We start from the raw sequence: 15,550 nt of genomic DNA, 5'->3' as shown, positions 1-15,550 counted from the left end.
GAAACCTGGACACACATCTGTCACTCCCCATAGCTGCCAAGCTCAGAAATGCAAAGCAGGCCCGACAGGATTCCCAAAGAAAAGCACACCGGGTTTAGCAGTTGACTCCCACTGTTTGCTCAGATTTTTTACGCTGTAGCTCCAAGTCAAGATGAGAAGTTTCCCAAGACCTCGCTCTGCCCGCCGCACCAAACCGGCCTCTGGTCGTCATCCCGGTGCCACTTTTAAAAAAAACAACACGTTCACCCTGCTGCAGATTTGAAACCACAGACAGATCTCTCGCAAACCGTTTGACAAATTTGAAACTTCTTTGAGTGAAATTGGTTGAAGGCAGGAAAAAAAAAGGTTCAAGGTCTGACATTAAACATTCACTTCAGAGAGTTGAGCGGACTGAATTTATTATCTAACGGTTGTCATATGAATCATTTTTGGAGTCCAACTTGCCTGGATGACATGTGGTGGAGGAGGAGGAGGAGGAGGAGGAGGAGGAGGAGGAGGAGGAGGAGTGCGTTCGACCGTATGGATCTCGGATACTTTTTTACAGTTTTGACAAGATGGCACGTGGGAGTGGAGGTCACGTATGCCGTCACAACGTGTGGTTGTTTGAGGTGTGCGGATCTGCAGCTGCTCGTCACAGGAGAGGGTTCATTCACGTAGTCGTCCCTCCTACTAATTCTCTTGTTGTTCTCGTCATCGCCAACACTCTCTTCTTCTTCTCCCCCTACCGTTTACACTTCCACCTCACCCTCTTTTCCCAGCTCCCCTTCTTTACAGAACTCTATTTACTCCGTCAACAGCAGCACCGTGTTCTCCACCCCTGTGCCACAAGACTCTGCGAGTCGCTCCACGCCCCCCCGCCGCTCTACAACGCGAGCGCGGTCGCCGTTTTCCGGTGGCCCTGTGCAACGGGCGCAAGCTCGACCGCAGCGTCGTCCCACGAGCTATTAACGCCGAGCTGCTCCCTGCTATTTGTGTTCGGAGCGAGTATCTTAAATAAGCATGTCTCGTGTAAATAAACTGTTCGGGGGGGGAAAACGAAGGAGGCCGCTCATGTTAAGGCTTTAGTGTTTCGGAACCGCGGGCCTAATTGGTCGGGGGGGGGGAGAGAAAGCATCACAGAGCGATTTAGAGTTCAAGCAGCGAATGCAAACAAGCAACATAACAGGGAGAAAGAAAAAGGTTTGTATCTGTTGAGGGGAGGGAAAGAAGAAGAAAGAAGGCTGCCGGTGTCCGCGTGTGCTGCTCCAGAGCGGTGAAAATAGCTCCACCTGACATCTGTGAGCTATTAAAAGGCGACTTCAGGTAGCACATGTTGTCCACATTAGGCTGAACTGAGATTTACATTTCCACATCTCCACAAAGCATAATAAACAATCAAAAGGGGGGCGTGTGCAGGCAGGTTACCATCAGGGAGCAGAGCAGAGCTCGTCACGCCACTGTGATTGGAGAGGGAGGACAAACGGAGTGTGTGTGTGTGAAAATACACTCATAGATGATGCAAATTAATGCAGTTGTCAGTACTAGACAGCAACTTTAAATCAAACACTGTGCTTAGATATAATTTTGAGGTACTTGTACTTGATAACTTCTAGTTTTTGCTTCTACTTTAGTACATTTTGGAGGCAGATATTGCAGACATTACCCCACTAAACGTTTTGAACAGCTAACGTCAGCTCTACTGGTTACTTTACAGGTCAAGATGTTCCATTAAAAACAGAAATATGATGCATTGTTACAGATTAAACAACGGTATGAAAAGTAATTCAAATGAGCTGCAACATTAAAAAAAGCCTCTCACATAGTCATATCAGCAATATTAATGCAATGTTGTTCTATGTGGAATTATAACTACAAAGGGGGGGGGGGGTCATTCTGATGCAGAGTGAGTACTTTTATTTTGTTTGATTGTTTGCCAAGACTACTATTGTCCTTTGAATTAAAGGGGAAAGAGACGAGTAAAGCATTTTAGTGAACGTTTGCCTCTGAAGAATACCGTGTAAGCTCTGTTTCAAATAATAGTTATGATGCTGTGTAGCGCAGCTCTTAAAATGTTCCCAACTTTATGAAGGCCAGTTTGGAAGTTGACAGGTCAGCAAATTGAACAGAATTCACCATTTTACTGGATAGATGCTCTGTTTTTAGAAATGAGAAGAGCGATACAAATCAGGAGCTGGCGTTTGACAGCAACTGTTGCTGGAGCTCCTTCCTCCTCCTCCTCCTCCTCCTCCTCCTGCTCTCAGAGAGGGAAGGCAAGAAACGTTCCGGGTTCCTAGACTGCTGTCTCCCCCTATTGACCACAAGGTGTAACTGTAGGTATGGACCCAGCGTGGAGAAAGACACTTAAAAAACACAAGAAAATGTTTTTGAAAGTAAGAATAGAAAGTGTGTTTAGCTGTTTGGGATGCTGAATGTCAGAAATTACAGTTTTACTGATTATGTCTATTTGTTTTGCTTAATGGTACTTGCCATGCGTTTGCAGTGAATGTATTTGTCTTTCAGCACTTTCCCTCATAATAAAAATCACTTTTTCTCCAATTATAGCGCATAAATAAATATATTCCATTCGCCTGATTGAATGCTTCTTTCCCCATATAGCCTTGTTAAAATCTTTAGGAAAATCAGGCCGGATTAAGCTGCATATATACTGGCTCGTGGGCAGTGTGTGTGTGTGTGTGTGTGTGTGTGTGTGTGTGTGTGTTTGAGGGAAAGTGTCTGTGTGTGTTTTGTGTGCTGGTTAGTGGAAGGGGGGAAAAAACGGTATCGAATTCCTTCACTTTGGCGTCACGTGTTGTCGCCCAATCAGAGCCGGGCTTTCCTGTGCGGCATGGCAGCGCTCTTATAAAGCCCGCATGCGCAGCGTTTGCAGTTCAAAGCACTCACGCGTTCTGGGGATTGTACTTGGGAGACCAGAGAGGAGCACTTTACCGTTTCATCCTACCGAGTTGAGAGTGAACTCCAACCAGCTGGCTTGTTCTTTTTTGTTTTGCCTTTTTTAAGTGCGGACCGGCTCGCGGAGAACGCACTCATCCTCGGAGTCCGTCAGACAGCCGTGCGTAAAGACACTCTCGCTCCAAATTGGTTTTACGCACCGGAGCGAAAGAGAATCAGTCGCCAGTTTTTCAGAGCAGTTATCTCAGTTGAAAGATCGAACTCATCTTGGCAAGGTGAAGTCCATTTAGAGACGTTTTCTCTCTTGCAAGAAAGCAGAAGCAGCTCCTCCGTTTCACGCGTAATTTGGCACCAAACAGCTTTTCGTATGAATCTCCTCGACCCTTACCTGAAGATGACGGAGGAACAAGACAAGTGTCTCTCCGACGTCCCGAGCCCGAGCATGTCCGAGGACTCCGCGGGCTCTCCGTGCCCGTCCGGCTCGGGCTCCGACACCGAGAACACCCGGCCGTCGGAGAACGGGCTGCTCGGTGTGGACGGAGAGTTCAAGAAGGAGGAGGACGATAAGTTCCCCGCTTGCATCCGCGAGGCGGTGTCCCAGGTGCTCAAGGGCTACGACTGGACTCTCGTGCCCATGCCAGTGCGCGTTAACGGATCTTCTAAGAACAAGCCTCACGTGAAGAGACCGATGAATGCCTTCATGGTGTGGGCTCAGGCTGCGCGGAGGAAGCTGGCGGATCAGTACCCTCACCTGCACAACGCGGAGCTCAGCAAAACTCTGGGGAAACTCTGGAGGTAAGTGTGGATGCTCCACTTTTACGCACAGATTAGGATGGAAGCACAGTTGTTGTTTTGTCTTTCTTATTTGACCTAGTTTCAGTTTAGCACGTTTACTCTTCATCTCCTCTGCAAACCGAAGCGCCTGTATGATTGAAATGATTGAAATAGTCTTGGGATGGAGCATTTAAAGCAGTGAGCCGTTTGTAGTTTTTGGTTAATAAATGGTTCCTTTTTACGCGCAGACTTCTCAACGAAGGGGAGAAGCGGCCGTTTGTGGAGGAGGCCGAGCGGCTCCGTGTGCAGCACAAGAAGGATCACCCGGACTACAAGTACCAGCCCCGGCGGAGGAAGTCCGTGAAGAACGGCCAGAGCGAGTCGGAGGACGGCAGCGAGCAGACGCACATCTCCCCCAATGCCATCTTCAAAGCTCTCCAGCAGGCGGACTCCCCGGCCTCCAGCATGGGAGAGGTGCACTCACCGAGTGAGCACTCAGGTGAGCGAGGAAGAGTGTTATTCAGTACTCTAAGTAGTCACACAGTCACCTCAGTGAACGTTTGAACGCGTCATGTGCTATGATTCAAAACTCTTAAATTAATTAGTTAGTTGGTTTGCTTAAAAAGTACTAAACTAAATGAGCATAGAGAGCAAAATCTTATCTGTGTCATGTTTTCTTCACTTCCAGGCTCCCAGGGGCCTCCTACTCCTCCCACCACCCCAAAGACTGACGTCAGCTCAGGCAAGATGGACCTAAAGCGTGAAGGTGGCCTCCGCTCTCTGCCCGACGGCCCCGGCGGGCGCCAGCTCAACATCGACTTCCGCGACGTGGACATCGGCGAGCTGAGCAGCGACGTCATCTCCCACATCGAGACCTTCGACGTCAACGAGTTCGACCAGTACCTCCCGCCCAACGGGCACCCCGGCTCCGGCCCCGGCAACGGCGCGGCAGTCACCTACACCGGCAGCTACAGCATCAGCGGCGGCGCGCCGGTGAGCCCGCAGGCGGGAGTCGCTGCGGCCTGGCTGGCGAAAAGCCAAAACCAGCAGGGACAGCAGCAGCAGCACACTCTGACCCCTCTGGGGAGCGGAGGCTCAGAGGCGGCTCAGGCGCAGCACAGGACCCAGATCAAGACGGAGCAGCTGAGCCCGAGTCACTACACCGAGCAGCAGGGCTCCCCGCAGCACGTCGCCTACAACAGCCCGTTCAACCTGCAGCACTACAGCCCCCCCTCCTCCTCCTACCCGGCCGCCATCTCCAGGGCGCAGCAGTACGACTACTCCGACCACCAGGGGGGCGGCGCCGCCGCATCCTCCTACTACAGCCACGCGGGGGCGGGGCAGGGCTCGGGGCTGTACTCGACTATCTGCTACATGAGCAGCCCCACCAGCCAGAGGCCCATGTACACGCCCATAGCCGACAACACGGGGGTGCCCTCCATCCCTCAGAGCAGCCCGCAGCACTGGGAGCAGGCCCCGGTCTACACCCAGCTCACCAGACCCTGAGAGGCGAGAGACACACACACACACACACACACACACACACACACACACACACACACACACACACACACACACACACACACACACACACACACAGAGACGCTGACAGACATGTACAGCCACGCAGATCTGACATACAGAACACTTTGCTGCAGGGAGAGCTCCTCCTCCTCCTCCTGATCTGCTCCCTGAATCAGACACTTGAATGAAGAAGAGGAAGAAGAGGAGAGCTGGACTTGTGATTGGCTCACGTCGTGCCTTGCTATTATATCTTGATAGAAACTTTATATATATATATATATATATATTTTTAGAGAGATGGAGAGACTTAGGAAAATCCTCTGTGAGGACTTATTGATTGTTGATATTTCAGTAGGTACTGTGTATGTTTCTCTTTGGTTTTATTTCTTCACACGCTGGCAGTTTGTAACCCATGGGGGGAGGGGGGGAGGGGGGGTCTGGGTAATTATTTCTACCTGTAGATATAAAACAAAACAAAAAAGCTTTATATTTCACACAGTTCAGCAGCCGTCTCTCACGCCGGTTCTGGTTTTCTGTTCGATTTCCATGTTTTGCTTCTCTTCGCTCTCTTTTCTGTGCCATTCAGCAAGTAGGTTTAAGCTGTCGGTTTGTTTTCCCACCTTACGCGTCGTGATCATCGAGAGGAAAAAAAAAGAAGAAGCTACGAGGCAATACAGAGGAAGAGAGAGGCTCTACTTTCACAACGCTGTCTTGACGGGGGAGACTGCAGCCCTTTCCACCATCCGTGCCTTGGATTTTTACACTCAAACTGTTTTTGTATGTTTGTGTGTGTGTGTGTGTGTGTGTGTGTGTGTGTGCGCAACAGCCACAGCTGAGATTACACTTACCGTCCAACAGCGTGTGTTTGACAGCTACAGGAAGTCACCTTTGACCCCCCCTCTCCCCCCCTGCAGTCTCCCACCACGCTGGTGTCCAAAACACCCCCTTCACCCTAAAACCCAGTTTGAAACTTTATTTATTTATTAGCTTTAATTTTATTTCAAAGTAATTATTTTGCATACTATTCTTATAACTAATGAATTGTCCTCTTTGTAAATGTAGACGGCATATAATTTCCCCCTTTTTTCTTAAATTTTGAATTTCCACCCAGGAGGTACTTACACAACAATGGTACACGCTGTAATCGTCTTTTTTTGTTTATTTATGTTATCTAAATGTCTATTTTAAGTATGTATTTGCCTTTTTTCTGAGGGTCGGGGGGGATTATCTTACAATTTGTGTACGGATTATTTGTTATTTGTGAATTTCCTTTGAGTTGGACTTTAACTATGGCTGAAAGAACTGGAAAAACGTTATCTCAGTTACAAGCTTTTTACACTTTTCCTTTTCCGTTTGTTTGTGCGATCACCAGAGGGACCGTCTGCTCTACAAGCTCCATCTCCTTTTCTCTCAACAACAAAGAAGTGACGTTCACAATACTCTTTATTTTTTTTGCTCCTTCTTCTGTGATCTTGCCATGTATTTGTACTGTCTTTAAAGAATCTTTTGTATATGTATTTGCAATAAAAAAAAGAAAACGCTATTAAAAACAAATGAAAGTTTGTCAAAGTTTATCTTCAGGATAAAACTCAAGAAACACATCAGACACTGAACCAACAGATCTAGAGCAGTACGTCTTGTGTACGTCTTGTGTACGTCTTGTGTACTTCTTGTGTACTTCTTGTGTACTTCTTTTCCTATAGTGACCCTAACAGTAGAATCAGTGAAAGCCTGCCTTGGTTTAGATGTCCATGACAGCTGTACACCTCCAGGCTCCAAGGATCGTCTTAGGCTGAGTTTTGACCCGGCAGCAGTAGAATCATTTATACACACACAAATAAAAACAATGCAAATAGACACACACACTCTGAGAATATCTGATACTGATTGAACAAAGGGAAAACTTTCTTGGGCCACACGCGACTCAAGCTCACAGACGAAACTTAAGAAAGCATTCTTCAAAGCATTGTGTACTAATGGAGAATGCAGTCAGAGGAAACATCATCTGCTGTAAAAGTGCTGCTGATGACTAGAACCACGAGTCCACGGTTCAGAGCCCAACGCGACGTATGCCGACTCTGTATCAGACGGCTGTAGAGGACCGTGTGCTGCTCATGGGACTAATGAGTCTGTAAAGTCCACAGACTAGTGTGCCGTCCTACTATGACACCAACGTCTACAATGAAGGACAAACAGACTTATAATGCGCTATGATCTGCTTATAGCACTCTATGATTATAGTTATGAGTCATAAATATCCATAACGCTTCAAAACAAGTCATAACACATTATAAAACTATTTATAATGAACAATACGGGTTTTACTATGTGTATAATGCATTATAAACTCTCCTTATAATGTGTGTTATGACTATACTGCATATAGTAGATGATTATAATGCATTATAAGAACATTATAATGAATTCAAACTATGAGAATTATGGTACACGATGATCCCTGCAAAAATGAATGTCAGTGAGTGACCAGCAATGATGAAGCATGATGATGAAGTAACTAATGACTGTTGGTGACATATTGTTATAAAGCATTATGGCTATTATGAGTGCTTATAACTAAAATCACACAGTGCTATAAGCACATTATAACACATTCTAGACATGGATGACACAGAAAGTGCTTCCATTTGTGTTCTTCACATTTTGGTTTTGTATCTATTATCTTAATTTATTCTAGTTTATTGATGTTGTTTATGCACCTTGTGGGCGGGGCCACTGGTTTACAAATGGAAGGAGGCGAGTATGTTGAACTCCTCATTGTACAGTGTGTAAGAATATACAACTATGTTGCCTAAATCATTGTTTTTTACCCAGATTATTCCCAAAGTTTGTGATATACGGCAAGTTGTGCAAGTCAAGTAGATTTGGGGTTCAAACATTCCATCAAGGTGTTTTTATTTTCGGGGTTAAGCGAAGGAGGGTCATTTCTGACCCTTAGGACAAGAGGAGCACAGAATGTTGGGACTACACAAGGGTTAAGAGAAGAGTGCCAAGAAACAGGACGAGTTTTGTTTTCCCAGAAGCCTTGTTATTCTTCCCCCTGCTTTTATTTTCTCCCTCCCTCTCTCCCCGTCAGCTGGGAGCAGCAGGGGGTTTGTGAGGCTCTGGGGGGCCTGGAGGGGGGGAAGGCAGTGATATAGCAAGTGCTGTAAAACTGCTGAAATAAATCTGAATTTATTTCAATAGAGGAAACTTGAGGAAGAAAGAAAGTGGCGTGCATAGATAAAAAAAAAAAAAAAAAATCTTGGTGTGGGATGAAAAGATTGAAATAAACAGTAACACAGACTATTAGCTGGAAACGTTGCACCCCATGCATTTGAACGACGTCCAGCGCAAAAACCTCGTAACTCCCAACTCAGGTTACCGTCATGTTTTAGCTTCAGCTGTTGAAGCTCATAATAGTTGCTGAAAACTGAGGTTAGCTTGTTTTAATTAGTTTCCAAAAGTTGCAACACAGCATGGGTGGATATATTCCCATAAACACACAAACTCTAAAAGCTTTGTAGCTTTTTCCCCTTTTTCTTTTATGAATCAACTTCCAATGTTCTCAAACTACATATGTTAAGATAAGGTTTGGCAATTATGTTAAATTATTTTATTTATTTATATTAATTAGATGATGATGAGCGTAGAAATACTAACAAAGCTCCTAAGGTGCTCAGTGATACAGAGAATCCTCATCTGTGGGGGAATCGTCAGACGTTCTTTCCTAAAGCCTCCTAAGGTCGGACATCTTTGTCAACATTACCCCCAGAACTCAGAGCACATGGCCACACATGGTATAGGTCTTAAACCCTCGGCTACCAGGACGGCCCCTCATCGGGTCTCATGGTCCGCTGCGCCCAATGAGTGGAAACGTCGGAGCGCTGTACGACTCGCACGTTACGGAACACTGGATTTGTTCTCGGTGTTCCCTTCAAGCGTCGAGGCATCCGTCGCCCGACTGCAGTCATCACAACAAATTAACAAGCGAGAAAGCAACCCCAACACGCACAACTCCCCACGCTCCTCTCTTAGCTTCATGAAATATTAGATATTGAACATCTGAGTGGGCACGAGCCGCTCCAGAGCAGAGCGCTGCCATCCGACAAAGGTCAAGTGAGGGAAACAGTGAGCGGCGTCACGCTGCCGCGGGACCAAACAGCGTTTTTCCTACGATGTGGATTATGTGTGAGGCGACACAATGTTTTCATACTCATAGGAGGCGGCTATTGAACGCTCCATTCATGGAGGGCCGAGGAGTCCAACCAGTGAGACGGAGACGTGGCCAAGACTCACTCCGTACCGCATGAGTGCTGATGGCCCCGACGGCTCCGGCCCCACGACGACTCATTTGGAGTAAAAAATAAAAAAAAGCGTCCGGGGTTATCGGATGATAGAAGCAGAGCAGTCAGTCCACAGCGCGGTGATATCTCATTACGTTTCCAGTTGCTTGCCAAACAGAACGACAGCGTCGTGGTTTATGGATTTGTCTTTTGACCCGTGAAGAAAAATGTAACAGAAACAAGATACGGTACGCTGACTGCAAGAACACGGAAGGAGTATCAATGTGTCTCTGGGAAGAACAACGTGTGTCAGTCAGAAAGGTGTCAAGACGGCATGCTGTTGGTGACCTTCACGAAGAGTCGCCACGGGTAGAAAAAAGACAAAGTGTTTTGGCTCTGATCGAAATATGTGGGATTGTACTTATTCAGCTCGTTATGCAGCATCAGCTGCTTTTTGCATGTCGCTTGTTCCAAAAAGCTTGAGGAGCTCAGAGCCATCGCTTTATATAATGTGAGTGAACTGCACACTCTACCAACTTGGCTGGTCTGTTGTGCTTCATAGCCATGGAGACCAAAAAGGACAAAACATTAAAAATGAATGGTTGTTGAGCTTAATCAGAAAAATTATTTCAACATTTCTTCAACCACGGTTCAATGAAAAACAAAAGGAGTTTGGAGTGAATCCTCGCTGGTGTGACACTCAATAGAAACTGGACTCAATGCTGTGCAGCAGAACACTCTTCAAACCTGGATGACTTCAACACAAAGGTGTCGTCTGCAATCAAACATGACGTGAAAATATTCCCACATGATGGAATGATGCAGCCATACAGAAGGAACGTGTAAACATCAAAGAGCTTGAGTAGCAGCATGAGAAAAAGGTTGATACAGAATACATGTGATACTGTCAGACAATGACTATTCAGACCTTTGAACTACAAAAACAAAAGTATCTGCATGTTAAGAGGTCGTCAGTCGAAGGTATTTCAGGTCTTCTACTTCAGTAAAGTAGCAATACTACAGTGAAGAAATAGTCTGCTGCAAGTTAAAGTCCTGCATTCAAACCCCAACTTAAGTATCAGCATCAATCTGGTTTTGAAATGGTTTTCAGTTCAAAGTCCTAACATGTGCAGTTTAAGATTACTATGTCCTCTGATACCGAGCAAATGAAAGAGAGAGAGAGAGAGAGAGAGAGATGAAGTAAGAGGAGAGGTGAGATAAACAAGAGAGGGAAAAACACATGGCAGGATATCAAATAGGTGACGAGTAGGTTGGCTGGCTGCGGTCGGGAGCTAGTAGCACATGGTCGCATCTGCAAAAGCCATCAGTCTCTGCAGCGCTCACATGACCGAGGAAATGGTAGTAACAAGCACGGGACGGAGGACATGTTTCACATGGACGTGTTCCACAGAGGACAGCCAAGCAGACGAGTCACGTCAGAGGCATGAGCGCCGCCTGAACGAGTTCTACGCGAGACCAGAGGAGTAACGAGCAACAGGCCACATTTCAGGCCCTGACAAAACAAATCGGATCGTAAAGGTTCTGCACCGGACTCCGTGAACTAACCAGAGAGCCCAGACCTCAACGAGACCAATCCGCTCCAAGGTCTAATGGGTTGTTCTTTGACCGATGTTACAGCTTTCCAATGAGTTTCATGAAAATCGAGCCAGTAGTAGAAACAAAGCGATACAATAACCTCCGTCAAGGAAAAGAATGACAGCAACAAAAGTAATGGAGAGCGAGACAGATTTGAATCAAGAACAGTCTGTACATGCCTGAACAGTACATAAACAACGTATAATCGTACTAAATAAGTGAAAACATCTTTGTTGTACTCTGGGCCATGGCCGTGTGGGCCTTTAAATGGTCAGTCCACCCAAGCACCAACAAAAACAAATCTGTGAATACTGTGAGCGCCGCAAACTGAAGCGGCTCCGCCTCCACTGTGTTAAAGTGGAGACAAAAATCTCAGAGAGAAATCTCAAAACCGGCACATCTCCATCTTGAAGTGTCCTCTTGCGAACCCTGTCGGCTTTAAATTATATTTATATGCTTTGGAACAGAAAATACATAGAGAGAGAACAGTATTGCCAACTGGATTATGTTTTTTTATTAAGGACATCTGCCAAGCAGAGCGAGCTTGACTTTGAAGAACACATGAAAATATTCATAAAATGTTTACTGTCAACGTACGTTGTTTGATTTCCCTGCAATATTGGCTTATATGTTGTTATGCTTAAAAAAACTGTAAACTCTGGTGAAGGTTATGAAGAGGTTGTGTGATATGTTTAAAAAGTCAACAATGATACAGGAAATACTTTGCTTCTAAAATATTTAACCAAATCAACTGTCATTACTTTTTCTCCAAAAAGATATTATGCAAATAAATACAATATACTGTATATATATATATATATATATATATATATATATATATATATAAATAAATGGACATACATAACACTTAAAATAATCATGATTTTAAAAACAACAACATAGAGGTATATATTGCATAATGTTAAGCATATATAATCATGCTGAAACAATCCTGAATTTGTGGCTCCATACAGGACGGCCTCAACACCCCCCCCCCCCCCCCCCCCCCCGCGTCAGATCACATAGTTCAAATCTACAACACTGCAAACTCTTAATGAACACTGTTTGTCCCGTTATAGGCATTTGCAGGACGCTGATCACGGGTGACAATGCAGGTCAGCTGGATTTGAACCAGAACTAATCATACAGGCATGTCGGCGTGACGTCAGAGGCTCTGAGCGACAGCACAAACTTTAGGCTGCCGTGCTGATTACCATCCGATACCCTCCCAGAAGGGTAGTCCGGTTATAGGCTTGATACGGGTGACAATTAAGGGACCACACCATTGTCGGAGCAGTGTGAGGTTTTGGAGAGACGGAGCATGACGGACGCTGGTTGAAACCCTGGATTTGATAGGGCAGGGAGGGCCGGGAAGAAATGTTTATCTCATCAATCTCTGAGCTCACTGAAGACGCAATAATGTAGTGTGGTGCGGGGGGGGGACATGGCGGCTATGAGAATATAGTCCTGAAAATAACAGGGAGGGTCATTTAGATGGAGTTCATTCCCAAAATGTCAAAAATTTAGAAAGACACACATACGCACTCTGCTATCCTGGAAAATGTCACAGGAACAGCTAACAGCTAACAAGCTAACAAGCTAATTGCTGCTAATCTTTGTTAAAATCACAGATGTTCAGAAACTCTAATACAAAGTAATGTACTTGGTAGTCATTCATTAGAATGTGTTAAGACTGTTTACATGTCATTAGACAGATGAAGGAGATGATAACGAGTGCACGACAGACGCTAGTTGAACAGCAGCCATGCTAGCTAGCTTGATTTGAACTGAATATCGGCCTTGCTTGCATTGACCGGCTTGCAGTTTGTCGAGCGGGGACTTAATAAATGAAAGTGGCAGGCGCTGTGGATGTGGGCAGTTTTCCCAGGAGAAAAAAAAACAAAACAATTAATATTCTAAACCAACTCCTCTTTGAGAATCTGCCCCCTCCTGAACCCATTGGGTGGTCTTTTCAAATGCAAAAATTCCGCACAAAGACAGAACGAGGGTTAGGAAGAGACCAAGAAAAACAGACAGATGGAGAAAGACAAAGAGCGAGAGAGGGAGAACATGTCGACTAACAACCCTGGAAAATGAAGGACGATCGAGGCATGTGGGCATGAAGAGATAAACCGGCGAAAATGTGGGGAGACTGTTGACAAGCACAGAGGAAAATCTGATTGGGCTCTAATTGCTGGAGCTTTAAGTTCTAATTATGTGTGTGTGTGTGTGTGTGTGTGTGTGTGTGTGTGTGTGTGTGTGTGTGTGTGTGTGCAACAAAAAAAAGTGGATTGCAAAAAGCTGTGTACTCCACAAGGTACTAGCTGTGTTGTGGTGTTTTAATTCCTGCTCACAGGCAAGAAGCCCGAGTGAAACAATGGCTTTAATTGCATTTCTCCTGCCATCCAGCAACATGGGAAAATGAACAACACAACGTGAGCCTCAGTCCGAAAAAAATCCACTCATTATTAAAAACAATGGAGAGCTGCGTTGTTTTGTTTGACTTCTTTAGCTGAGGGGCAACAATATGAACTGTAAAAGTTGGCTTTATGTGCTCCAGGGCTGCTTTACTGCAGCGCTCTGACTCTGACATACTGTAGTCCAAACACACGCCAGTACAGAACCACACGGGTACACACATAAATGAAGATAAACACCTCCATGTCCTTAGGACATTTAACCTCATGTAGGTGTGTGACGGGCCCCTGTGTGCTCTCCCTATTTCCTTCCTTTTCTGGAGCTGGTCCTGGCCTCTGTGTGTGTGTGTGTGTGTGTGTGTGTGTGTGTGTGTGTGTGTGTGTGTGTGTGTGTGTGTGTGGGGTGGATGACCTCCCTTTACAAACCTCCTGGCCCTCCGAAAAAGACACTTCTGATCACAGCGGAAACGGTGCATCAATGTGGAAAAGCCAGTCTGGAAGTTTTTACTACACTTTTACATAGTTGGGGGGTCAAAGTGCAGGAAACAAGCATCTGTGAGCTGAACAACTACAAGTGGAAAGCTGCATTTGGTGCAATGGGATCAGTCACTGTGTTCAGGGTTTCATATTTTTATTTACTGTTAATACACATGTCCACATGGTTTGATGCAGTGTTGGATGGAGTATTCGGATACTTCACTTAAAAAAAAAGGTACACAATATACTTACAAAAAGTAGCATCAGCGACAAGTGTCAAAGTCAACATATTAATTTTGCAGAAACACTTTCAGAGTGTTGTATTGTTAATAATAGATTGTATCATTGGATGCCATTATTGAATGTGGTGATTCGTCAATGGGAGGCCAATTTGAGGTACTTTAGACAGAACTGAACAGTTTAATAGTAAAGCTAGTAAGTAAGGTTAGCGGGGAAATGCCTGGATTGCTTTATAGCACTAAAAGAGGAAGACGCCACATTTCTCTGAGAGAAATGCCCAAGATGTTGACCTGATCCAAAAGGACCTGTAGACAAACTACTTCAGCATAACTTCATTTTCAAAATAACAGTCAGACTCAATTTAATAGACTGGAAACTTCATCTGAAATCTGGTTTACCAGAACAAACATTTACAAGCAGCCGCTGTCAAAACAAAAGGCGATGTATGATTATTCTATGAATTTCACAGTTCACAGTCTTTCTCCTGTGATGATTATGACAGCTGATAGCTCTGATCCACCGCAGAACGGGACCCTACCTGACCCGATTAGACCAGGTCCCAGGTTAGGAAGACGGTACTAGAAACCCAGCGTACATGTGAAGACTTCTACATGGAGCTAAAGCGTCAAAACGGTTTCAGTGACAGCAGATTGTTGACGAGGTGAAAGTCTGATGGAAAACTCCCACCGAGTTTGTCATTTCAGTGTGCTTTATAGAGAATATAATGATTCTCTCTTTACATTTACCATCATCCTTAGAGTACAGACAGACCTGGACACCAGTAGACACAACAACCCAACAGTGTAGATAACAAAACACTGTCACTATAATGTGCTTAAAGGTTGTTTTTACGTCATCTGTTCACCAAATATTCCTTTTCCTGAACTTGTAATTTAAGATTCAACCTAAACTGAGAAATACAAGGTGAACTGAACACTCTTGGTAAATAAATGCCTTGCTCACTGGCTGCATGGTGGCACATGCTGAGTGCACAGGTGGGACACTTTTCATTCACTTTGCTGGATCTTCAAAACCAGCAAACCTTCCCCTTGATCCCACGCCTGCAACTTTCACATCCGCCTGGTCAGCAGATTTATGGGGTCTTGAATCTTCCTGGTGACTGATGTGTCAGAGGAAGAAGGGCTCACCCTCAGTGTGGTTTATGAGGGTGCTGGGGGGGGGGCCTTGACAATTGGCCGGTGCTGATGCATTTCAATCATTTTCAAAAAGATGTGAAAATTTGAGCTGAAACGATGAACCGATTAAATCATTGGCAGAAATTAATTGGGAAACTATTTTATGATCAATTAATGGATTGGGCAATTGCATAAGCAAACACGTCTCTCTGGT

The 15,550-nt window shown here is 45.2% G+C and overlaps 1 protein-coding gene across 1 annotated transcript; it reads left to right on the top strand.

Annotated features, from left to right (window-relative positions):
• Positions 1–2,891: 2,891 nt before the first annotated feature.
• Positions 2,892–6,731, top strand: LOC137868043 (transcription factor Sox-9-A-like). The gene is made up of 3 exons (XM_068704551.1): positions 2,892–3,684; positions 3,912–4,162; positions 4,352–6,731. Exons 1-3 carry the CDS (start codon positions 3,257–3,259, stop codon positions 5,167–5,169), a joined length of 1,497 nt encoding a protein of 498 aa, XP_068560652.1. The 5' UTR covers positions 2,892–3,256; the 3' UTR covers positions 5,170–6,731.
• Positions 6,732–15,550: the final 8,819 nt, after the last annotated feature.

This window comes from Cebidichthys violaceus, unplaced genomic scaffold, assembly GCF_023349555.1.
Source record: "Cebidichthys violaceus isolate CVI_PGR_0920_01 unplaced genomic scaffold, fCebVio1.0.p SCAF_95, whole genome shotgun sequence".
Classification (NCBI taxonomy): domain Eukaryota; kingdom Metazoa; phylum Chordata; class Actinopteri; order Perciformes; family Stichaeidae; genus Cebidichthys; species Cebidichthys violaceus.
Note: the sequence above shows the minus strand (reverse complement) of the source record. Positions and strands in the feature narration are given on the sequence as shown.